This window comes from Aythya fuligula, chromosome 3, assembly GCF_009819795.1.
Source record: "Aythya fuligula isolate bAytFul2 chromosome 3, bAytFul2.pri, whole genome shotgun sequence".
Classification (NCBI taxonomy): domain Eukaryota; kingdom Metazoa; phylum Chordata; class Aves; order Anseriformes; family Anatidae; genus Aythya; species Aythya fuligula.
Window position 1 is genome coordinate 40974455 of NC_045561.1, and position 24706 is coordinate 40999160.

Sequence of the window (24706 nt, forward strand, 5' to 3'; positions counted from 1 at the left end):
CCAGCCTGTGCCTTGGTCATTGGAGGAACTGTACAAGGTGGCCTGCAGGGCCTGTGAGGCACCTCTTCAGGGCTTTGCTGTTTGGAGACACGTCGCCAGTCCTTGGCGAGCACCTCTGGTTTCAGGGAGGTGTTTCAGCCATCCTTGGGAGGTGTCAATTGCTTGTGACCTGCTTGTGTGTACACTGGTGCCTCCCACGTGCGTGCTTCCACACATCTCCTCCACTCCTGTGCACCTCTCCTGTCCTGCTCTAGCTGCAAATAGTAAAAAGGGGGCTGAGCAGACCCCAGCCTTGCTTTTCAGGGCTCTTTCTCAATCTGTCTGAAATCAGCGAGAGTGGACTTCTGAGCACAAGAGACAGATTCCTATCTCTAGTGGTCACTTGTTGGTTTTGAGGGCAGGGAGGATGCTTTTAATTTTATAAATTCCTGTTGAAGTATCTATGAAGAAATATTCGTATATTTGTGGAAAAAGAACTATTTTAGATAGCTCTTCGGGGTAAATGTACTTGTCATACAACTTTTTTTTTTACTTTTTTTTTTTGCCACGTGGTCTTTCTGAACGCATCTGACATGATCGTTACTCATTTGTACCATTTGTTTCCTGTCTAATTATATAAGTTAACAAAGCACTCCAGGGTTACCTTTACTTTTATTTGCTTTAGAAATTGTACCATGAAAAACGTTCTTGTCGGGTTGCCTGCTGCTGAACGGAGAGCTGTAAATAAAGTGGTTTCTAATTGAAAGACAGGAGAACCACAGAAGCATTATAATTAATGTGCTCTCTGTTCTTTTTCTTTCTTTCTTTTTTAATATTACCACATGTCTTTTTATAAAGCGAACCGAGTTTCTCTTCCTCCTAGCTATGCTTACCTTGAAACAGTCACTTGTTACTGAACCAAGTACTCCAGAGCTCTGTTGGACATTTATAACCTTTTATATATCTGCCTACCTCTGATGCCATTAAAGTTTGTGTACGCTTCTCTGGGTAGCTGAGTGGTGCTAGGAGGCATTCCAGAAGCTGCCCTCTCACCTTTTTTTAAACTTCACAATTCACTTATGAAGAAGAGCACTTGTGGACAGGAGTAAGGAAGAGGTATTTTGTGGGAAAGCATCCGTGTGAGCATCTTGTGATCTGCAGGCAGATGTTACTGAGAACTGATTTGCTGTTTTTGACTGGGAGGGTGGGCACATTTTGCCACTTGTGTTTTAATGGAATGCTCCATCTGCTGTCTAGCCAAATCTCTTTCTGAACAGGAAGGTTTGTGCCAAAAGTAGCATCAAATCAAGAGAAAAGAGGTAGTGTATTTTCTTCGGTTCTCACTAAATGTTAAAACCCAGTGTATCTGAGCGGGTGGGCGACTCCAGATCTCTTTGTGTATCTGCTTATTTTAAAACATCAGATACATGTAATTCCAGTTGGTTGCTAATTTGGAAACAGAGGCAAGTTCTTTTTGTTTGTAAATGACTGTTCTGTTGTACTTCTGTTCTCCAATTTCGTATTATCTGCTTTATTCAGAGAGTTTTCCTCACAGAGTATCTGATGTGATGAATTCTTGCCTCCTGTGATGAATGTTATTTTTACCATTTTTTCCAAGAGTGGTGCTATGCCACTAAATAAGTACATATGTGTGTTCCAGTGTTAGGAAGATACAGCATGGCATCCGTTCTGAAGATCTAGAATTTGTAATACTCATGCACTTTGCTTTAATCATCTCTGGTTATATAATTTTTAATTTTCAGATTCTCTCTGCTGGCATGGCACTATTTTGTTCAGATAACGACAGTCATGAGTCATTCAGCAAGTTATTTGATTCAAATGGATGATTTTTTTTAAAGCACCGTGGGGAGGAAGAGGAAAAAACTCTTCTTACTACTTCACCAGAGACAGGAGTAGGAGCTATCAGGATCTTTCCTTCCCCATGCTTGGTACAAGCTAACAGATGCCAACAGCCACCTGAAGCCAGAACTAGTCGTCTGTGGTGAACTTTTAAGCATGGGAATGGAGGTAAAGCCCTGACATGTGCCAGGGTTTTCCCTCTTATTTCAAGTCTTATAGTTTAGGACTTTCCACAAGACTTGAACCTGCTGGAAATTGTGACGTTTTGAACTCCAGGGCAAGTTCCTTCCCATCTTAACCCAATACTCAGGAGACTTCATCTGTTTGAGGACGCAACTAAAACGAGACCAGAAATTAATCTACTGTCTTGCTAATGATTTTTTGTTGTTGTTACTTTTTATCGAGCAATATCATATTGTTAAGAACCTGTGAGAAGCTCAGAAACAGACATGAGGTCTGGCAACTGAATGTATCTGGAAACGTTCAGATAGCATGAACCAGAACCCCCTTGCTGACTAGGTGTCCTGTGCTCGGGGACATCTAGAGTATGCCAGTATCTTGTGTGTGTGAAAAACCTGTACCTTGTGCAGCAGACCAGTGAAGTCACATCCACGGAGTTAAGCGACATGTTTTTCCCCAGGTTAAATGAACTGTGTGATCCCCCCAAGAAATAAAAATAGTGATCAACCACAGGCTGTAGGGCGAAGCTGCGTGGCAGTAGCAATGGAGGAGGTGAGCAGAGCATATTCGCTGTTCTTTGTGCTCTGAAAAGAATGAAGAAATGTAAGCATTCACAGATCTTGCCTTCCCCAGTAAATTCACCAGAAGCCTCAAACTAGAGATGTCTAAGGTGTAGCCATCTCAGGATTTCATGAGTCGAGTAGCACCGTGTTGTCCAGAGACAGTTACTAGTAATGGATGTGGCTTGAATTTGTAGCCCAGATTATTGAGAGCAAGGCAAAAACGAGTATTCTTTTGATGATCTTTTGTCTCACGCAGTAACTTTTTATCCAGAAATCAGGACAAGAAGCCTCGTCTCTGAATCTTCCATAAAGACAATTTGATTTTGCAGTTTTTATTTTTTCTAGGTAGGTCCATTGCTTATTAAAAGTGAAAGCATTGTTTTGCATAAGCCGAAATAACATTACGGTTGTTCTGGCCTAATTCTTAGCATCTGAAAGAAAACAAATGCTTGTACATTAGTATTTGGAGGCAACTTTAAATCACATGTGCAGTACTTTCGTTGTATCTTAGCAGTCCTTCTCCTCCTTTTAACTGAAACATGGTAGTAAGAACTGTCCTTTGCAAGATAAAACAACACTTGTAGTGCTGAAGGCTGTAGATACATCGGAGAAAGTCCTTGAATAACATTATAGCCCTCCCCGAGAGGTCTCTGCTTGAGGTCTTTGTCAGGTATGACCATGGTTTGAACATTTACCTGACACACATGCAAGCTGATGCTTTTCTCCTTTGGATGAGGCCTTGTAGGAAGGCTGTTGAGGCACTGTGCTGGGTCTGGACACCGCGCGCGTACCTCAGCCTTGCTGTTGGTAAGTCCTGACTCCCAGTGGTGGGACCTGTATCGTTCTTTTAAGAGAGCTCTTTCTATCTTTTATTTTTCTTCCTGGTAACATTGGATTTATTTTCATGTGGCTATCCAACTAATTATTGAGGTTGTTTCTAAGAGACGCCTTTCTTGAGCTCCTGTGGCTTACATCAGTGCTGCAGAACACCCCGCTGCCCTGAAGAGACGGTGTGGGAGCACGGACACAAGCTGAGGACTGTGAGGTTTGAGCAAGAGGAGTGATGGTGTCTCTGTGGTGTTGAATGCCAGTGTTGTGCCTTTGGAAGTCAGTCCGAGGGACAAAGGCATGGCTTCAAGAGCTTCAGGCCACACAGTGCCAGCCTCCACCTGGAAGCGTGCCACATGCACTCAGCGGGAATGTTTTCACTGTGGGAGAGGTTCCTGGAGACTCGTGCCTCTGTGTGCCTGCTCACGTGGACTTCGCTCCTGTCTGTCGAAGCTTCAGAGAGATCTTTAGCTGCATCACTTGGCTGAGAGAGGCTGCCTGCTCGTGCTTGGTTGGCATTGTACGAGTTGCTTCTGCTCCTGACTTGCTCTGTATGACTGCAAAGTCTCTCACTTTTAATTTCTGTTGCAGTTGTTTCTTACCTACTGTTTTAATTGTGGTTTGTAAATCAACTCAGAACACGTCCTCCCTCCTCACTCCCCGTCTCCAGCCCCGAGTTATCTTTGCTGGTATTTGTGGTGATGAGGACTGTTAGAAATGGCATTATTTGTCACATACTTCAATCATGAAGGAGTCTGCAGTCAGAACTAAAAATACCTGAGGTTTGCAGCATTACTTCTCAATCCTCTGGTCATGGTGCGTGTAGCCATGGATTCTCGGGCGTGTCCCAAGGATGCATCAGTGGGGAGGTTAGCATCCATCCTGCTCCAAGTCCCATATTACTTTTCCAGTTAGATCTCTTGGGTAGATAGATACTCCAGAGAGGCTTCAGGCTGCTGTACGTGAAAAGTGAACAGAAGGGAAACCACGAGTGTGTCAGCAGCACCATCTTCTTTCCAGAATCCTGTGATAAATCAGATAACACTGTTCTGAGAATCGCTTGCTTACTAATTATTGAAACAGCATTACCTTTTCTGCATCTTTGATTAGCATTTCATCTTGAGTCTAGGACTTGATGATAAAGGGGCCGTGTATCCCAGAGGTTCAGTAAATGATGAAAAACTGGTCTGTGTCTGCTTACTCTCCTCCTCCAAAAACAAAGCTGAGCTGCTCTCGAAGTAGAAATGGTGTCAGAAATAATGTGCTCTAAAGATGGAGGTTGCTTTTATTTTTTCTCCATTTCCCCATCAGATGGCTCGCAGTACATGTAAACAATGCAATAAATAAATACTCTGATAAATCCAATCGTAGCTAAGATAAGCATGGCAAATCCTTTTATGCATTTCTAAATCAGAGGATAAAATGCATCTCCTCCAAACTGGTAGGAGAATTACAGAGTAAGTCTTTAAAAGCATGGTCTGGAGCAGCCTAGATTTCCAGATAGCACACTCTGAAACTTAATATCCACATAAAACAATTGATGCAAAATGTTGATGTAAAAAATATCGCGTATCTATCTGAAAGAAACTTTTTGAGAGAGCTCAAAATCCAGGGCCAGCTCTATAAAGTGGTATTGAGGTGACAGACACCAGCCGTGTGATCACTGCTGTCTGTTGGAGTTTGAGGCCCAGAACTTGGTACTTGGGCATCCGAATAACCCAGTGCCTGAAGTCAGAGCTCAGGTAAGAGACTTACCTGAGCAGAATTTATGCTGGGCACGTAACCCAGTTTGTTTAAAGATATGGGAGCTTGTTCTGGTGTTGTTGGGGATCTTTTGCAGACAGTTTAGGGAGATAATTCACTGAGGCTTCTCTAGATGACAGCAGATGGGTAATCACAGATCTCAGCAGAAGTCTGATGGCTCGAGAAGAGAGAGGAACCAGTGAGCAGACTGGGTGGTTATTCCAGAGACGAACCTGACAGGCTCGAGTAAACAGGACTTCAGAATACGTCCCCTGCTACCTCCTAGCAACCAAAACTTTTATGAGGCTCATTTGGCGCAGATCCATTTGCTTGGAGGGCAATTACGTGTAATTCCTGCAAGAATCAGGTCGCTGTGACCTCGGGCAAAAAGGAGGCTTGAAAGGAGAGATGATCCTTGGGCTCCCTGTTGCAGAGCCACCAGTTCCTCGCCGTTGTGCACAGCGCCGTGGCAGGACACCGGCTGGGCAGCAGGGAAATGCAGGCAGAGCCTTTTGGCTCTTGAATTATCATCCAGGGTAGTGTGCCAGGCAGTTTGTAATATTGATGAAATGAGGATGAAATGGTCAGGTGTATACAGTTTTCAGTTACAAGTGTGATGTTTGGTAATGTGCTAGGAATTATGAAGGATGACTTGGTCAACCAGTACGTAAGGTAGAGCTATAGATGACAGGCAGGTTTATCAATATCACCTTCTTGTTACCTGCTTAATTTGTTCCTGGGAGAAGATATGATGGTGTTGAGCTGTGCCTGCTATCCAGGTTTCTTCTTTGGTTCTTGTTAGGTGCTCTCTGGAAACTTCTTCCTAGCATTCTGCTAAGAAGTTGGCAGTTTTGACAGAAATATGACTTTAACCATTCATTTATTTAAGTCCCCTTTCTTGGGATACTCTTCTGTGTTTTTTGTTTGTTTGTTTGTTTGTTTTTTTGTTTGTTTTGTTTTCTCCTCAGTTGTCCACAAAATAAAAAGATTAAAAACCAGAACCAAAAAAATTCCCAAAGCAAAAATAATGAAACCCATGTAACCCATGGTCAAATAATTCTCCTTAGTCTTGGAAGGGAGAAATTACCTTCATCTGTGTTTCTCTGTTTGCATTTCTCTCAGGTAAGCGTTAAGCAGGATGAACTTGCTCATTGTAGAATGTTATTGATGCTGAAGTGAGAAAGTAAACATAAAGTATTCCTGTAAGGTGTCCTGTGTGCTTTGTCACAAGCTGACAAAATTAGAGAGGGTGTTGTGCTGCCAGACATGCATTTAGTGTGGGAAATACCTTGAGAGGTAGGTAAGAAGGACTGGGAGCAGGTATGCTCTGAAAGTTTAGGCAGTCCAAGACAAATTGTAGAAGCCCGTTCTCAAAGCATCAGAGGTTGTGTATCTGTGCCAATGGGAAAATCAGGCAAATGTTCACAGCTTAACCTAGGAGATCTTGTGGGAGCGTTCCTTGTTGGTTTTGCAAATATTGAATGCAAAATCTGGATTAGTTACAGAAGTGCATCCTTACATTTTGCTTACTTCACCATTCTGCCATGCCTATAAGCTAAAGGCATGATGATACCAGAAAACATAGTCCTTTTGCCTTTTTTTGTGGCACTTCTGGTTATGGGGAATACTGGGAGAGGAGCGTGGGGATCAGCAGATAGCACCTTCTCCACAGAAAAGTCTGTACAAGGGGAAGAAATGGATTTGTATGGGGATGGCTAAGGACTTTGAATGTAATGAAGAAAAAGATACTTCATGGAGCTAATACTTGTGGGGAATAAATTCATCACGCAAAGCTGAGAAAGCTCCTGAGTGTCAATGTGCCTCTGAAAATGGTAAAAGTAATTCTAAAAGTTGAATGGCATGGCATTTAATTATGTGAGGAACCGGAGAGGCTAAAAAATAATAACCTGGTATATCAGAAAGCAATTTAAAATGTAAGCTAGGGAAAATGGAATATTTCTGTCACAATAAGATGAATTCCACCACTGGCTGCATTGATTTAGTGCCTAGAGTTTTGTTGCAAACAGATCTGTAACTATGGAGGAAAAAAAAGCAGACTTTTGTTCCCTCAACCTCCCAAGCCAACCCATTGCACTTCTCAGCAGGAACGGAGAGGAAGATTTGGGTAAATACACAAACAGGACTTAAGAATTTAATTAGCTCTGTTGGTTGTTCAATCTCCAGTTGTCTGATTTAATTGTCCCTTTCAAAGGGATCATTTGAAGCAGAGCTCCATATGCGATGTGAATGTCAGTAAACCCAGCTTGTTAGTGTACAGTACGAAGGCCAAAGCTGAATTCTTGTGGGTATTCGCAGCCTTCAATAAATAGTGCGACGGTTCTGAGGAGAGATCGTTCCTTACGCCCACTCGCCCTTAAGATGTTTCCCTTCAATTCAGAAATGAATATTCAGTTAAAAAGTTATTATACATCTTGTCTTTCAAAATATTCTTGGCACTGCATAGGAGTCTGCCTGCAAAGGGGTGGGATTTTTCTCCTCCTTCCACCTTCTGCATGGAAGCGCTGGAACCGAGCAGTGCCTGGTAGACTTGTAGGTTTGTCTGCGTGTTTGTTTGGCTTTCTTTGGGGCCCGCCAGCTCTCCTTCCTCGGTGCTGGGCCTCCTGCTCCGGCCTCGCAGGGCAGAGATGGCGCGGAGGCCTGGCGTGATAGCTCCAGGCCTTCGGCTGCGGGGCTCTTGAGTCTGTCAAAGTGAAAGAAGGAGGGCTAAGGCTTGTTACAGGGAGTGCCTGCTGGATGATGTATCTTTTATTTTGAGCGATGGGGGAATTTCATTTAGGAGAGTGGTTGTTTTCCAGTAATTTTGCGAAGGGAAAGTGTAGTTTAAGGGTTTTTCAGGGAAGCGGGGTTGTTTACTGACATCGTTCTTGGCGATGATTTGTTTGAACAGTTTCAGTCGCCTCGTAGCTTAAGTAAGGAACTGAAATCTTTGCGAGAGTGTAGGCTTAGGGTATTAAGAATAACGAAAAGAAGAGCTGACAGAAATGTGTTGCGGGAGAACTCCTTGTACTGAGTGATTGGATGATAAAAAGCCAGAGGAAATTGCTCGCAGATAAATGAAAGTAATGCGTGTGGGAGGAAGGGGGGTCACAGCTCTCCGTACGCCGTGATGAGTTCTGCACCAGGTGTTACTGCTCTGGAGAGGTTTCGTACTTACAGTAGTTCTGTAAAAATGGCAGTGTAATTATTGGTAAAATGAGTGCCAGGACTCATTTGTGGAGGAATAGAAAACAAAACAGAAAGCGTAAATGTGCCTCTGTGTAAATGTGCGATGTTCACCTGTCTTAAATACTGTGTGCGGTTCTGGTAACTCCTCACCTTGCCTCTCACCTCCCCCACTCCACAAACATTGTAAAGAAGGAAAATCTCAAGTATGGAGTCACAAAACCTAGTAGGAGACCTCAGTTTGGAACGTGTCTGATTAGGAGACCTGCAAAAGCCATGAGTGACAAGAAGAAGGGAATGGAGAGTGAGCATCTGCTGTCCTTTCCAGGAGACTAAGGAGCCCTGGGCAAAACGAGCATGAGAGTACTAGGGATTTGGGGTTTTGGATTAGGTATTTTTCATTGTCTTTACCTTTCCAGTACGGTGATGACACTTGCATTCCTACACAGCCTTTCTGGGCTCTTGTGGGTTTTTGGCCTGTGGAGAGGAGAAGAAATGAGCTTGCAGGAGGACAGAAGAGAGCTGAGGTGAGGCTGAGGAGGGCAGCCTGGCTGTGTGCCGGAGGAGTGAAGCCTGCTCTGAGAGAGGAGGAAGAACATGGACCTTGGACGCAGGATCACTTTTGCAGAAAGGACTGGGGAATGGAGGGAAAGGAAGGAAGCAGCCAAGCACAGGAGCTGTAGAAATAGGCAGGCAATCCTCTGCCTACTGAAACACACTTCCAAGGAGGGGATGGAAACAGGAGTGTCAGGATCTGAGATTCTGCTGTCAGCAAATGCCTGTCAAACTCGTGAGCATTGTGCCAGCGCTCCATCCCCCAGCAGATGACAGCCTATTACTGGTATAATTTTATTTTGTTCACCTTGACTGGTCTGTGTTGAGGCCGTGTTACTGACTGAAGAACCATTATAACTTTTAGACAACACCTCGTAATGGAATATTCTTTTTAAGTGACACCACATAGGTAAGAAGATATAAAGACACTCTCAAGATTAAACACCAGAATGAAAATATGCTTTTATAATGTCATTATAGACTTGTTTTACATAAATGTACTTTTTGAGGAATCTGTAAACTGAATTGTTTTTTTCCTTACAACATTGCTGCCCAGCTTGGTGCATATGATGGACTTGCTGAGAAGACAGATTAAATGTGTAGAAGAAAGCTGTGTTGGATCTCCAGTTCATTTGCAGCAGGTGTTTGAAGTTATGTAATGAGAGATGCAAGAAATGGCAGTAAAGAATATTTTCTCCTGGACAGGATGAGCTGAACCCTGCCTGGGGGAACTGGGCCAGTGCCACAGAGCTGCCATGTAATGTGCTCATTGAAAATGGGCATCTCCTGGGCAGGCATCTGCTATATCTGTGGTGGTCTCTTCCCAGGTTTCAACTTGGTCACCTGTTTTTGTGTGACTGGGAAGCATCTAACTCGATGCCTCAAGCTCAAATCAAAACCGCTTGATCTATAATCTAGTGAATATAATCTAGCGCAGTGCAGTATCTGTTATCTGAAGCGCTGGATCCTACATGTGAAAAACTACTTCGTTTTGGAATTCATAACTATCTGTACTAGAGCATCTCATCTGTAAGATGTGCCATTTGTCTACATTCATTTCCACAGCAAATCTCTTAATGCAATATTGTTGGAGCATTTAGAAGTTGTAGAAATGAGCACGTCAAAAAAAAAGAAATAACTGCATGCATGAAGAATCCTGTCCTCAAAAGAGAATTTAAATTTCTAGAGGGCTTTTCTAGGAAATAAGGTGCAGTCAGAAAGCTGAATGCCAGAAAGACTGGAATAGAGACTGTGCTCTTCTGCAGTAGTTAAGCAAGCCAATTTAATGGATGACAATAGTTCTGGTACTTTCAACATTTTGTTGCTGGTTTTGCCACTTGATGTTGTTGCCTTTATTGGTATTAGTTGTTACGGTTATATTCAGTTGTTGTTCATCCGCTTCATACCTTAAGGTGGCTTAATTTCCCTTCCAAAAATAATTTAAATACTGTTTAATTATGATGGACCAATTCAGATAAAAGGATGCTCTTGGTCACCCTTGTAACAGAAATAATGGCAAACACAGTGGAGAAAACTCTTGTGTCTCGTTGGGTTAGAAGAGGTTTGTTAATTTGCGGGAAGGTTATCAGCTGGTATCTGTGTATGGTTAGTTTGGCTGCCACTGGGCAGGAGGAGAAGAGAATCACAAATGAGTTGTGTTCTTGTAGGGTCACACTTTGGATGCTCTGATGGTATGTGTGGAGTCTGAGTTCCCAATTGCAAGTCAGTTAAGTTCCTGATGCCAAATGATATAAAAGTCCATCTTGTTCAAGTAAATATTGTTGTTGTTAAGGTTGTGTGTCCTGTCGTTGGTTTCATTTTACTTTGATAGAGGGTATGTGTACCCTCATCTTTGATCTGTCTTGCTCTTTTAATGTCTAAAATCTTCCAAGCAATAGCAGCTATAGTGTTACTTTTGGAAGCACATGGCCTGTGCTGGACAAAGACGAGTAGAGTGCAGTGTATTTGCCTGGCTTTGCCTTGGTGCCACCACTCATCATGGTGGGACTGTGTAGTGCCTTCTTCTGGACGGAGCTGCGTCTTGTCCTAACCTGCTGCTGGGCCTCAGAGCAGCAGCAGAAGTTCAGGAGGGGGCCAATGTCCTGGAGCACCATGCAGTCACAGCAGGCTGGAAGATTTCTCTGAAGGCTCTTGACTTGGGGCGTGTAGCTGAGGGGAGCGGAGGTTTGCAGCAAAACTGGCGGCCCAGAGTTGCCACCGCAGGGCACTGCTGCAAGAAATTTGTTGGTGTTTGTGTGATCCCTTCTAGATAACCTGTGTGTCTTTTTGCTTCTCCTTAAGTCTGTTGTGCAAAGGGTTTAGCACCCACTGATTTAGCCCTTGTCAGTTGTCTTCCTGCGATGTTTCTCAGTAACTTGCAGGCAGGTGGAAGCTTTGGGTTTCTGGGGTTTAACATGGCTGGTCTAACTGTGGGTAGCTCCCTGTCAGTTCCCTGGCCTTTGGTGTTTTGTCTACAGTTTACTGCCATCTTCCATTTTATCCCTGGAAAATACCTAGTGTAACTTTCAGCGTGGCGCTTTGCTGATCAATATGTTATAAGCATAGTCAGGTTCAAGAAATTGCCTTCATTACTATCTTGAGATGAAAAATTGATTTAGTTGCATTCTCTCTGTGCTAATTCGTTGGTGCTTTACATTGCCATAAAAGGTATTAAGAGCTCCTTATTTTCCAGCAGTGTCATCAATCCTAATGAAGAGAGAAGAATGAGAATTTATATTGTGTGTATGGGATAGCTGATCTCTGACTTAGCTCTTCATTTGTAAATGTTGCTGAAGACTTTGCTTCTCTTCTCCTTACTGTGCTTAGGTTATAGCTGGAATCGAGGGGCTGGGATAGGAACAAAACTGAAGAATATGGTGAAGGAATACTAATTTACACTGCTTTTTAATCAACTTCAAAAACGAGATGATGAAAATTTAATGAAAGCTATTGTCAAGGAATTAAAATGTTATTTGTGAATTTGTTTGGTTTGGTCCTGCATTAATTAATATTGGGACTATTTTTTATATTTATCAGTCATTAGTTCACTATTTCTGGCTCTGAAATGTCCAAAGTTTTGTTCTTTACCTGTGGTGTTATGCAGAAGAGCTTTGCACGTGCCTGCTAATTTAAATACAACTGCGTGTGGGTATTCTTGTAGCTCTGCTGATGAATGTGAGTGACTCAGCGGCATAAATGAACATAAATGAGCAAAAAGGGGGTGGAGTGGGAAAAGAAGCCAAAAGAAAAAAAAAATAATAAGGAAAGGGTTTTCTCGGGCATTCCTGTTGTTGCTTTTCCCACTGTCCATAGGGCTGGTCTCTGCAGGAAGCTGCCAGGGATGGTCTGTCTGCAGAACACTTTGGCATTTTTAGGTTCAGTACAAGCGCTCGTTGTTCCAGAGCAGATGGATAAACTAAAATCAAGCCGAAGCGTGTACTGTGACTGTGGTCACTGCTAATGATAAAGCAGTTATTTTTTAATGATGTTTAAAAAGATCTTGGCAAGTTCTAAACAGCCATGTTGAGCTGATAAAAAAAAAAAAGCTTTCCCTTTGTCTCCACTAAAGTTAACCTTGGGTTTTCCATCCACTTCCGAATATTTCTTGTTACAAACACAGGCGATAGCAGTCAGTCCTCTCTGAGACTCATCGTGCATCTACAGGTGTTGAAGATCAGTATAAAAAAAAAAAGAAGTTGGCTAAAACATGAAGTAGATGCAGCTTAAAAAAAAGTCTTATTTCAACATACAAGCAGATTTATTAAAGATGTTACTCTCAAAAGGTGGGCTTCCCTGAGAAAAGCCATCAGCAGATAGGATGCAAGCAGGTAAGGAATGGTGTGCTTTCTGGGACATCCGCAGCCTTTCAGCTCACATCCAGAATGAGATCTGGGCACGCACAAATTGCGGGTACTGTGACTCAGTAACTTGGTATGCGAGAACTCGCTTGTCTCCAAGAAAACCCATGTGTCCCTGTGCGAGGCTCTCAGCATTTACTGTCAGCTGAGGGGTTCTGTAAAAGAATCACCTTGGGGGCTGGTGAGGCTTCACGAGGAGCTCTGTTATCTCCTGCAGTGTGTGTTTTGGTCAGGTGTGTTGGGGTTGTGCCGTGAACCCCCTCTTTCCTTTGGCTTTGGAGGAGCGTGAGCTGGGACACTGAGGTTGGTGCTGGGCCGGGTGAGGGAGCCACTTGTGTTGGTTTCACCTGCTGTGGGGGTTGAGGGAAGGACCTGCTGCTTCTGGGGGGTTTGTTTCTTGCTGTGTGCAGTCGTGTCACAGAGCCTGGGACCCATCACCAGAGATATTCAGAGAGCGCCTTCAGCAGGCCTGTCTCACGGGAAGGTGACAAGCAGCCAGTGGGCGAGAGGAGGAAGATGCTGGTTGAGCTCATGGGGTCACCTGTGCCCTTCTCCTGCGAGCCACTGTTCATATGGTTACCTCTTACAGCTCTAATGACTTTCCAATACCTCCTAGCAGGGCCTGATGCGAATGGAAAGTTTCCCATTGACATCAGTGAGCGGTGAAATCGCAGCTTTGGCTTCCAGGCTGGCCTCATTCAGGGCCTTCCCTAAAAGCCGTCTTAGCAGCAACACCTACAAAACAAATACGTTGCTTTCATTTAAATAATTGAAGATGCCTCGTCTAGATATCTTGTCTGAACTGGGTGACAACCTGATTGTATCTCCCACACCTTTGACTTTCATTAATCCCTCCCTTCCTTCTCTTGTTTGTGTCACGCTTGCCAGCGAGGTCTCCTCTCCGTGAGAGCATCCAGCCTGCCCTCGGGTTCTGTCAAAGAGCCGTAAGATGCTGCGAAGTCTTTACGGTCTCTGCAGTAGAGACACAACATCTTGTTTTATTTATTGAGTCAACGTAACCCGTTCCTCATTTTTGCAGTAGGCGCCAAGCTGAGTAAGAAGAAAAGATGAATTTTCTCTTATTTCAGTCTGTAGCTTGAAGGACCATGAATGTATTAATCCCAGAGATTTGACAACAAAGCAATCCCTTGCTATCGATATGGAAAAGTAGGTACTTTACTGGTTTTTAAGGGAATTACCAAGCTGATGGATGTCTTCTGCGGTAATGAATTGAAGAACAGAGTAGCATGAAAATACTATACTGAACAGAAGTTAATATTTGGTTGTGTTAACAATAGGATGCTCATTCTTGCAGATCTGCTGATGGTTTGGGATGAGTTGGTAATATTTTATAAGTTAACCATGCAGGAAAAAAATGAATTTCCATTCTTTTGTTTTATGTTTAGTTACATCACTTTGAAGTCACAGAATGAAAGCAGCATGAAATGTTATGGAGAAGACGGCACGGCAAGATACAGCAGTCTCACAAATAATCAAAAATCAGGTAATGTTGCAACATCACAAGTCCACTTTCTATTAGGCTTGCTCGTTTAATGTGGCTTGGTGCTTTTTAACCATTTCCCAGAATTCGCAGTTCTGAGTCTCTGTAGCTTTACTGATGGACTTCTTAAATATGGCTAATTGTTTGTTGGCTTTTTCCTGTGAAACACTGTTTTTTGTACCTCAGTACATATGGCACAGGAGATCCCCATGTTTTTACATCTTTCTTAAAGGTCTTAAAGGCCTACCTTGGCTTTATTGTCTAGTACAAGCAAAGTCGACGTGACCTTAATTAAAAGAAGTGAGTCTGTGGTGCTCAGTTCAGCATAGCTGCTCAATTTTATCAAGTCCCATTGCTAGGTACCAACATGATGTGTTTTAGAGGTACTTTTCAAAGGGTCCTGCAGCTGCATTTATGAAAATGTGATTTCCTTTGGGGGAGATGCTGGATCAAAATAGCTGTTCCCTCCCTATTGAAAGCTTAGCCATATGCTATTTCCCACATGCTACTCCTGCCTGTTTTTTTTTTTCCTAATTGTTTATTTGTCTCAGGATGTTTCCTTCTTGCCTGTTTTTGCAAATCCCAGCATATGTTCTCTGACTGCTTCACGGCAGTTACAGTCACAGAAAAAGGCAATCACCTTACAAGCTTCGGAACATAAACACTACAGAGGTCAGGAAGAAATCGGCAAAGTGCGTTATAAGGGTGCTCGCCTTATACTAAAGTATTGTTTGCCAACTGCTGAGGCTGGAACAAGAGCTGATGGATTGATGTTTGAGTGGAAAGGCATAAATATTCCCTCCTCTCTCAATTCCATCAACAAATTCATCAAATCAACAGTAGTGACTAGACATTGTAATGTACCCATGTCTGGCAGTGGGCAAAGCCTGACCTATCTCTGCCTGTGATCTTCATGCTGGGGTCTTGGCAGGTCCGCAGAACTAGGGTCTTTCTGAAGAAAAAAAAATTGCTCAATTAAGTAATACAAGTAAACTGGAAAATGAAATTGAGGGCAATTTGGATCATAGGACATGTTCATCTTCGAGGAAGCATGTGGAAGAATTGCCCTTGATGTAGGACTCAGCAGAAGGTGATACAATTTCTTACACATCAGCAGTCAGTAAGCCTGGATTGGCTGAAGACATTTCAAATAAAGTTTCATAGACAGCTTCAGCTTTGATCAAATATACAATGATGTATTGGTGAATATTAAAAAACATTGTGTTTTTATCAGAGGTGATCAGCCCCTTTAATAAATGCTGTCTTCTGTAAGCTTTTTAGTTACTTAGTCTTGGGATATGCAATTCAAATGCCCTTCTGGCCTCAGCCAAGGTTTTATATTTTATTTTTACTTTATCATTTTGTATTTGCACATCATTTAACGCTTGCCATTTTTATGAAATAATGCTGTGCTTGCTTCAGCCACAGTTCTGCAAAACCTTCAAAGTACCTCGAAACCGTAACGTTGCTTAACTGACAACAAAGATGATCGGAGCGCTGAAGCAGCCTTCCTTATTTCTACGGGACTCGTGGAACTTTATCTCCCTTAAACTAAACTGAGTTAATGGCTTTATTTAGGAAGTAGCCTCCTCTTCTTGAATAACAAGAATTCTGTTAGTTTTAGGAAAAAAAGTTTTCATTAAATTACCAGTGCCTCAGAATGCATTTTCTACTTATAACTTAGATCAAAAGAAGAGGAAAATGTTTCTGCTTGTTTGTCTTCCTCTCTCCTCCCCCTTTATTCTAGAGACTTTCCTGAGATGATCAACTGTTGTTTTTTCGTTGTTTTTTTTTTTTAAAAAAAACTTTATTGAAGTGGAGAAATTGCTCGGTTCCCCTCCCAGTGCCGTTGTTGCTTTCCCCTCCCCCAAGTCCAATGTGTTCTTTATTAAAGTGAATTAGGACATTCTCGTTTCTCTTAAGAGTGGAAATGGGAACAGCTCAAATGTGCAGCCACATGAGACTCACCAGCATTTCCAACTGCACTGCAGAAGGAGCTCAGCTGCAAAGGGAATGATAATTTTTGAAGGATTTGTGCAACTGTTGAAGAATTACCAGTGTTAATAATAAAAAGCAGCTAATCTGTTTTTCCTCTTCCGTTTTGAATGTTTAGCTTTCCTGATATGCCTTCTATAAAACCAGTGTACTAAGTATTTTGGTTCCTTTCCATCTTTTTGCTTTTGCAATTATTTTATTCCTGTATGCTCTCCTATGTCAGAGTGTTTTTGTGGTGGTGTTTTTGCCTAACTACTCCATCTTTGGGGTTTGTATGCAGATGTGGGGCATGGATTTGAGACCTCTACCATTGAAAGATAGCATTGAAGTGCAGTACAAAACATACAAATAGTTTTATCCAGGACTGGGATAAAGAGGTTTTCAGCATGAAGTATTTGTCCTTGAGATTGCTATATAAATTGTTGGTGGCCCTTGAAATCCACATGGCTGTTTTGCTGCTTGTTCTAACCAAAATAGCTACAATCCTGCATCTTTTAACCCTTATTTCCAGCGTTTGCCTCTCTTTGTTGTTGTATCTGACACACATTCAGAAGTTCTGTAGGAAAAAAGGTAGATGTGATGTTTGAGTTACTATCTTCCTACCTCCCTATCTCCTTTTCTCTGCTAATTCTCCCAGCTACCTTGCCTGGCATTAGAAAGTATTTGTTCTGCTTTAGTTCTGTGCCTCTTTTCTCACACGCTTACTTCCTGTGCCAAAAAACTGGAGCTGGGGCTTGAGCTGTAGCTAAACGAAGAGTTACGGAAGCAAACCTCGTGTCTCGGCAGCCTGCAAGAGCACGGGGGTCTCTGAAACATACCGCTCTTCCTCTCCCAGGTGAGTTAAGGCTTCTGAAGACGTAGGGATAGAGCCAGCTCTGTTCCTGGAAGCTGGCTTTGGGAAACGCAGCTGTGTCCCATCTCACAGATCTCTCCTGGGTTTTAAAGACGCTCTCTCTGGTGGCTTCTTAGTGGTGGTTTTATGCCACTAGTGCCCAGCTGAGAATCACGCCTGTCTGTGCTATCATTTACTTAAAGGATGGCGTATAGTTAGCTCAGGTGTCGGGGGCTCCTGGTGCTGTCAGTGTTGGCAAAAGAGAGTGTATCAGGGAAGGATCTACTGTGTACTTGTCTCTGTCCTGAGAGAAATCAGAGAGAGAGAGATAGATGATATGAATGATGGCTGGCTGGATTTAGGAACAGCACAGCAAATCATCTCACAGTTCTGAGTTACAAAGCAAGCCAGTAAAAACATTCCGGTAAAAAAGCTAAAATTGAGTAAGATAAATCCTGTTTTGTTTCTGTTGACGCTAAGTGGTAGGAAAAAAAAATGAAGGAAGGGAACAGAGAACTTCTGGTTTTGGATTTTGTCTTATGTGTGGTAAAAACGAAGCTTATGTTCTGATAGCAAAAAGACGGGCACCTGAGAAAGCCCTGTCTCAGCCTGTCTGACTAAAGGGCAATAAGGTGTCATTAAAACGTGACTCTGGTGGTGGAAGAACAAAAAGTAGTGATGCATTTCTCTAAGCAGGCGTGCTTTGAGTTAAATATTATTCAAAACAAACAAACAAACCAAACCAAAAACCAATCAAACAAAAACCAGAACAAACAACCACCCAACAAAGCAAAACAAAATTGTTTAAATTGCTGAAAATGGTAAACTTACTGCAACTGATGTGTTACAGTCCCTGGCAGCACTGTGCAAGTCAGCATCTGCTAATGCTATTGCTTGTGAGTAGCTGCAAGTGCTCTGTCCTGCAGAAGCCAGTTGAGTGTGGAAGAGTTGTTGGTTTGTTGTTGTTGTTTTGGTTGTTTGGTTGTGGTTTTTTGTTTGTGTGTGTGTGTGTTTTTTTGCTTCTGCCTTCTTATCTAGTCTTCCTTTTTCGGACTAACTGGTAGTTTGTCTGTAAAAACATGTAGATTTTTTTGAGTAAAGTCATTGCTGAAAATTTTGAAGTCAGTTGAAACTATAGGATCCAATTCCATTTTGATTTGCAGCCATGCAGCATACTGAGACAGCTTAGATCAGTGCCATAATAATTTGACAGCCTATTAATGAGACTGCTTCCTTCAGCGTGTGCTTGCCTACAGTCTTTTGTTATCCCTCTCCATTAACTTTGTTCTGAAACTGGAGTCGGCTGGCATTCGGTCCTGTTTTTGCAGCCCGCACCCAGCACAACTTGCAAGCACTGACTTATTTGGTGTGGATGTCTAGCTCTGAAATTTGTGCTGGGTTCAGGGAGCTGAAAAATGTGACTGTGACTTGATACGTTGTGTACTAGAGTTGAAATTTTCTGCAGGTTTCAGGTTCTGTGTTGTGTGATAGAGCTTTTTTTTTTTTTTAATATGTTACAATTATCCTCCCCTTTTTGCTGCCTGCCTTTTTCTCTAGGATTTTCTGTCTCTCCAGTGATACAATTTATGAAGGATGTAAAATCGGATCATCTTTATTGAAGACTCATAACATCAGAATATTCTTCCATTTTCTGTATACCAGAATTAAATTATGGCGCGCTTCCAGGAGCAACTATTGCTTGCATTGCCTTAGAGTTGCCTGTGTTTTGAAGAGGGAGACAGTCGGCGTGTGTAAAGGCATTTCGGCAAGCTTAGCATGTGTGTGGCTTTCAGCCTGTGCAGCTTACAGGGACCACACTGAAATGATGAGAGAAGAGTTGGAGTGAAATCTCGTCTCTGCTGAAATCAATTGAGCTTCCATTAGTTTGAGTCCAGATTCCATCCATAATATTAAATAGGGCATTTCTCTTTCTAGGCAGTCTGCAGAAATGTTTCTGTCCTTTTGCATTTGTTTTCATGTTTCTTCGTAACGATTGCGTAATTGGGATATATCTGCAATGTCAGAAATGTAATAGGCTAAGAGCGTAAGTGACTGCTGGAAAGGACAGGAGCACACGGCTGCAGAACTGCTCCTGCTTTAAAACTCCTGCTGCTTTCCGAAGTTGAGTTGTTTAATTTAACCATTTAGTAATAAGCTGCTGTTGTGATAAATGGCAATTAGAGGTGTTCAGAAGTGTGTGCGTAACAAAAAGGAGAAAAAAGCCTTTTCTTCCTGTCACTGGAAGGAACAGAAATCATTCAGCATGCTGCCAATGGCTTCTCACTTGGCTAGAGACTAACTTCTGTGCTCCTACAGCCTTAATCATGTTTCGTACAGCATCGGAATACTCCTTGGTAACTTTTAATCCAGCAAACAATGTATTCCGTGGGCTTTTTGTTAAATTTGATTGCAGATACTCAGCATATAGCATCATGCCCTTGAATTTAAGCCTGTTCAGGTACTAAAAACAATTCTGATGTCTCAGGGTCTGGTTTATTACTGGCTGTGCCTCAAACACGAACACCTTGACCAGTACGTGGAGAACCGGGAGAGGTAAACCCCCAGGTGAAAGAGTGCTGTAAGTGGAGTTTGGTGTGGTTTCAAACAGCTGCCCACAGAGCTGCCGTGGCTGCAGGTGGTGGCATCTGTCAGCGTGGTGCTCCTCCTGTGGCAGAGGTTCAGGGACCTGCCTGGCTGCTTGGGTCGTTTTTCTAGCTAAATTGTGTTATTGGCTGCTTTAGGAGTAAGTGCTCCTACTGCCCTAGCCCTGAAGCTCTTGTGGTCTTTTAATCGTCTCCTGAAGATATTTACTCTCCTTCACTGGTTTGTGTCACTGTTGGGTCTCGTCCTTTGGCTAATGCTTGTCACTTCACAGAAACTATAAAAAGAATGGCTAAAACTGAAAGAGCTCGGTGTAAACTGTAATACCATCAATAAGCGAACATAGGACATAGGTCCTATGCAAAAGGTGTATGAACAGGTCCACTCGTGCCCTGGTATCAAGGAAAGATGGTCAGAGTCCCAGCCGAGCTTTAGGAATTGGCAGGCATGAAAGGAGATGATATTCCTGTGCAGGATCCCCTCTTCCTCTAAAAGTTGATGGCCTTTCAGTGTGAAATACTACACAAGTGTTTATTTTTATGCCCTTTGAATGCTTTGTGCAGGCTTTGTTTAGTTTCTCTTCATAACTTTTAATAGGAAGTCTTTGAAGTTGGGTTGTGGCTAAAAAAAATCTTGTTGGCAGGCTGGCCGTTCATTGTTGACTCCTATCTTTTCTAATTGTACATCCATAAAAATCTGGAAGGGAGCGTGCGCGGAGCAAATACGAAGCGACGCATATTTCTGGAAGGGGAAATAAGCTTGCAATTATTTGCTGCCATTATTAGTCACATGAAAAAGTTACATACTAATGGTTGCAGATGGTATACACAAAAACTGTCTGTACACACTGAAAGCCTTCTTCCTTGGGAGCTACGGTTTTCTGTCATACATTGTGCTACAACGGAAAGGGGGTTTTGTGCCCGCAGCTATATATTGCTCTTATTTGCTGTTGCTAGCACAGGACTCGTTAATATGCATCTGGCAATGGTTAAAATTGTCTGTATCTGTGGCTTCACGTTTATTCATCCACATCAAGGATTCTCTTAGGTTAAAAAAAGGTAAGGAGATCGGTACAAAGGAGCCTTTGATGGAAAGTGTTACGTGTAGAAAGGCAGATGTGAAAGGGCAGGGTTGAAGTTGTGGGCTAATATTGTTGTGTTCTTGTTCAAGTTCAGAATCACGGTTTGTGTTGAAACGTACTCGTGTGTGCAGGCACATTGTGCCTCCCTGCATGTGGATGATTGTAGGCACAGCGATCGCGTCGTGTTGTGGGATGGAGAAACAGCCTCGTAACGTGACTGCATTTGTGTTGTTGTTGTGCTGTTCATTGAAAACGGTACAGGCATCGGTGAAGTGTTGTTCTGAATTGCAGTTTGTGTGGTGAGAAAGATAAATGGTTGCATTTAGCATGAATTAGTCCGTTAAAGTAATGCAAACTGAAGAAAGGTAAGAGAGGAGAAGAGAGGCTGGAATTCAGTGCTTCTGGTGTAAGGTGAGCGACCATAACAGATTTCCAAGGACTTATTTGCTCTTAGCATTGATCAGATTCCAAACAGGTGAGCAAAGAAAGCTGCAAGCATAGCTGCATTTGGGTAACTGTGCTTGTGATTTGGGGGTGTGTTTTTATTTATTTATTTACTTGTTTTAGGGTTTTTGTTTGTTCTGTCACAGCAATGAGCATTGGTCTTGCATCTTACTCTTCAGTGATGCTTTGTTTTCATTCCACTGGTGGATGCTTCCTGTAGGTACCCTGAAAGCTGTGAGAAGCTGTGGAAGGCTCTGTGCAAATCCTGGATGGCAATTACATTTATTTTTCTTTGTATGTCCTTTTAATCTGAGTACTGTCAGCTTTGTTGAAAGCCCTGGTTTTCTTTTACCCTTCTTTTCAGGCCTTTGTGCAGGCGTCTGTTATTTTATGCTAGAAAATGGATGTGTTGCTTCTGACAAGAAAGCTGTAATGCTAGAAAAGGTGATTTGGCTCAATAGTTAACTGTCTGGCTAAAGCTAGTCACAAGAGAGCAATATGTGGCCAGCTATGGCTTGAATGCTCATATACTTCAGGAAGAAATAACTCTTGTTTTAGAAGAACGGGCCTTTATGGGTCTGGCAGAACGATTTTATCAGAGAACTAGAGAAGAAGCAGGATAGTGGGATGAGATGAAGTAATCTAACTGCTCTGGAATAGCCCAGCTGCTACAATTTTGCATATGATTATGTGTTTTGAACCAGGAGATTTTGCAGTTTGCTTTGAGGCAGTAAGGAGAACAGTTTATGTGGAAAGCCAGCACTTACCCTGCCTTTCTCTTGCCCCACAGGTGCCTGGCGCGCTGAACCTGTCACCGGTCTGTGTAAGATTTGCGCTGTGGTCCATTTTTTGAAGATGTGAAGCAACGTTGAGTCTGCGATTGGAATTACTGACAGACTGGAGGAAATCTTAGTCCTTGCGATGCACACGGACATGCTGAACTATAAGTAATCCTAGCTTCTCTTCCCCTCCCCTCCCCTCCCTCACTCAGCTATCTCAGGGTTCATAGAGATTTCAATGGTTCGCGTGCCTGTAAGCTTGGAACAGAAGTGACCAAAAATGGGGGACCAGCAATTGTATAAAACTAACCATGCTGCCAACAGCAACGAGAACTTGTACTACCAACAGCACCAAATGAACTCCCTTCCATCGCTAAACCACAGTTACGGGACATCTGTTATGGATGCTCCCCAGGCGTCCCCTCTGTCCCCCCAGTTTCCCCAAGATTCAAGAGACAGTATAGCTTTGCCTGTAGGTTCAAAAAGTCTTGGGTCAATGGATACACCTAGACAAACATGGACGCATTCTGGCTCAGGAAACCATGTCCCAGCGAGGAACAATTTGAGTAATCAAAGCGCAATGTGGAGCCCCCTCGGGCAGGGGGAGTCTCATGACGGATACCAATATCCTTATTCTCAACCCAGCGAAAATCGGTCGCAAAAAATTACCAGTGGGGTCCTGCATAAATTGGACTCCTTTACGCAAGTATTCGCTAACCAAAATCTGAGAATTCAAGTCAACAACATGGCTCAGGTTTTGCACACCGAGTCTACGATGGTGGATAATCCTGGTGACAGCGCGCTCAGGCAGCTGCTGTCCCAGAAGCCAGCGGTTGAGCAACAGCCTGTAACTTCCAGTGTACAAAGATATCAACCAGTGCCACAGCAAACGCACCAGAATTTTGCAAGCACACAGCAAAAGCAGCAAATGCAAGTCATGCAGCACCAACAGTTGTACTACGACTACCAGCAGCATTTATCGCAGATGCAGATGCATTCCGCCTTTCAGCAAGGGCAGACGCACGTGCAGCAGGTGCAGTCCCAGCAGCTTCTACCGCAACAGATGCAGCACTTGCAGCAGGCTCAGTACTACGCTCAGCCACAGCAGGGACATCAGCGGCTCTCGATACAGGAGATCCAGCAGCAGCAGCCACAGCCAACTCGGCAGCAGCAGCAGAGGCAGTGCCCGATGCAAATAGCTCAGTATTACCAAACGCAACCCGTCATGCAGCAGCTCCAGCAGCAGCAGCAACAGATGCAACTGCAGCTTCCTCCGTATCACCGGGAACCCGATCCAAAGACTATGCACGAACCCCACCAGTACCCTCAGGACCCGAGTCATCCTGTGCAGCTCATCCAGTTGGGAGCGGTGCCTCAGTATTGCTACCAGGACCCCCACGAGCAGTACAGGCACTTGTACCCGCAGGGTTTGCTGCAGCAGCAGCACGACCAGCAGAAGCAATACCCGAGTGAGAGCAGAGCTCCCTCTCTGAACTCCCACATCGGCCTCACGCCGCCAGAGACAGCGGAGGATCCCGCGCGGCCGGAGATCAACTCTGTGGGTAACGCTGTCCCTCATCGAACTCTTTTGCCACCCTCGGGAGCTCATCTGAACAACAAAAGCTCTCAGCAGGACTCGCCCAGCGCCGGGTGGCCTCAGGTAGGTGGCATTTCAGATCCCTGCTCAGACAAACTTGTTCTGTAGAAGAGCAGCCAGGTATGGAAATGAAACTGCTGTGGGAGAGCCGGGAAGGTATGATGTGAGCAGTGGGCATTGCTTGGGTGATTTGGGGAGCTGTGGTAACAGACTTTGCCATCTGCATGGCTGGCTTGGCTACAGGCCAGGCTGGCAGCAGCACGAAACCACTGCTGTGGGGCTGCTGGCTCCCTCCGGAGAGGGTTCGGGGAGCTTGGGGTTGGGTTCAGGGGAGGAGGAACCCGGTTACAGCAAGGTGCTCCTGCTCCTTTTTCAACACCTGAGGGCTGAATGTGCAGGAAGACTTAGCTCCTTGTTTCCAAAAGTAACACTGCTGGGTCAGAGGGAAGGCTTTGAACAGCAGGTGGGTGCAAGAAAACGTGCTCACCATGCTCACAGGGGCACTGATTTGCTGGATACATGTAAGGCTCTCAGTTCAGAGGCCTGTAGTATTAAGAAAATCATACGCAAAATGCATGCATAAAGCTGTGAGGATGTTCATTTATGTATTACTATTTCCTGAAAAATTCTTTTTTGCCTTTTTCCCCTCGTTTTCCCTCTCCTACTTTGATAGCAGGTGCAATTGTCAGACGGCAGACTGCAGCCGCTGTCGCCAGAACAAAGGTATTAATATTTTGTGTTAGTGGTTTAAATATGAGAAATACAAAGCAGTGCTGCAGCTTAAAGGGAGGAGAATGCACTCTGGGTAGGTCATAGATCTTACTCTTCTAGAAACATCTTTTTTTAGCTTTGTGGATATAAGCTTGTGTGATTTTACACTCCACACCCTTCTAGCAATAAAATCAAGCGCTTTGTCTTTCCCCCCCCAAAAAAAAACAAAATAAAAAAAGAACCAGGCAGGGGAACAGCCTGCACTCGGTGTTGAATTTGTAAGAGAAGGGCGATGATGCATTTAGATTTGTATCTTCAGCAGCAGGGACCTTCTGTTTTTCTTAAGGTCTTGCCTTTGCAGGGCTGAGGCATCCATCCCCCAGCCCTAAGTAGGGGCAGTACATCCAAGTACTCGCT

At 43.5% G+C, this 24706-nt stretch overlaps 1 protein-coding gene across 4 annotated transcripts in view; it reads left to right on the top strand.

Moving 5' to 3' along the window:
- Positions 1-24706, top strand: part of TRERF1 (transcriptional regulating factor 1) — a 101132-nt gene that overhangs the window by 54228 nt on the left and 22198 nt on the right. For 3 of the 4 annotated variants that reach the window (XM_032185257.1, XM_032185258.1, XM_032185259.1), the window contains exons 3-5: positions 14155-14252; positions 21993-23641; positions 24252-24301. In XM_032185257.1, coding sequence (XP_032041148.1) covers positions 22262-23641; positions 24252-24301 — 1430 coding nt within the window. In that variant the 5' untranslated portion in view covers positions 14155-14252; positions 21993-22261. The remainder of the gene's footprint in view (positions 1-14154; positions 14253-21992; positions 23642-24251; positions 24302-24706) is intronic. The other variant, XM_032185260.1, reaches the window with a different exon arrangement.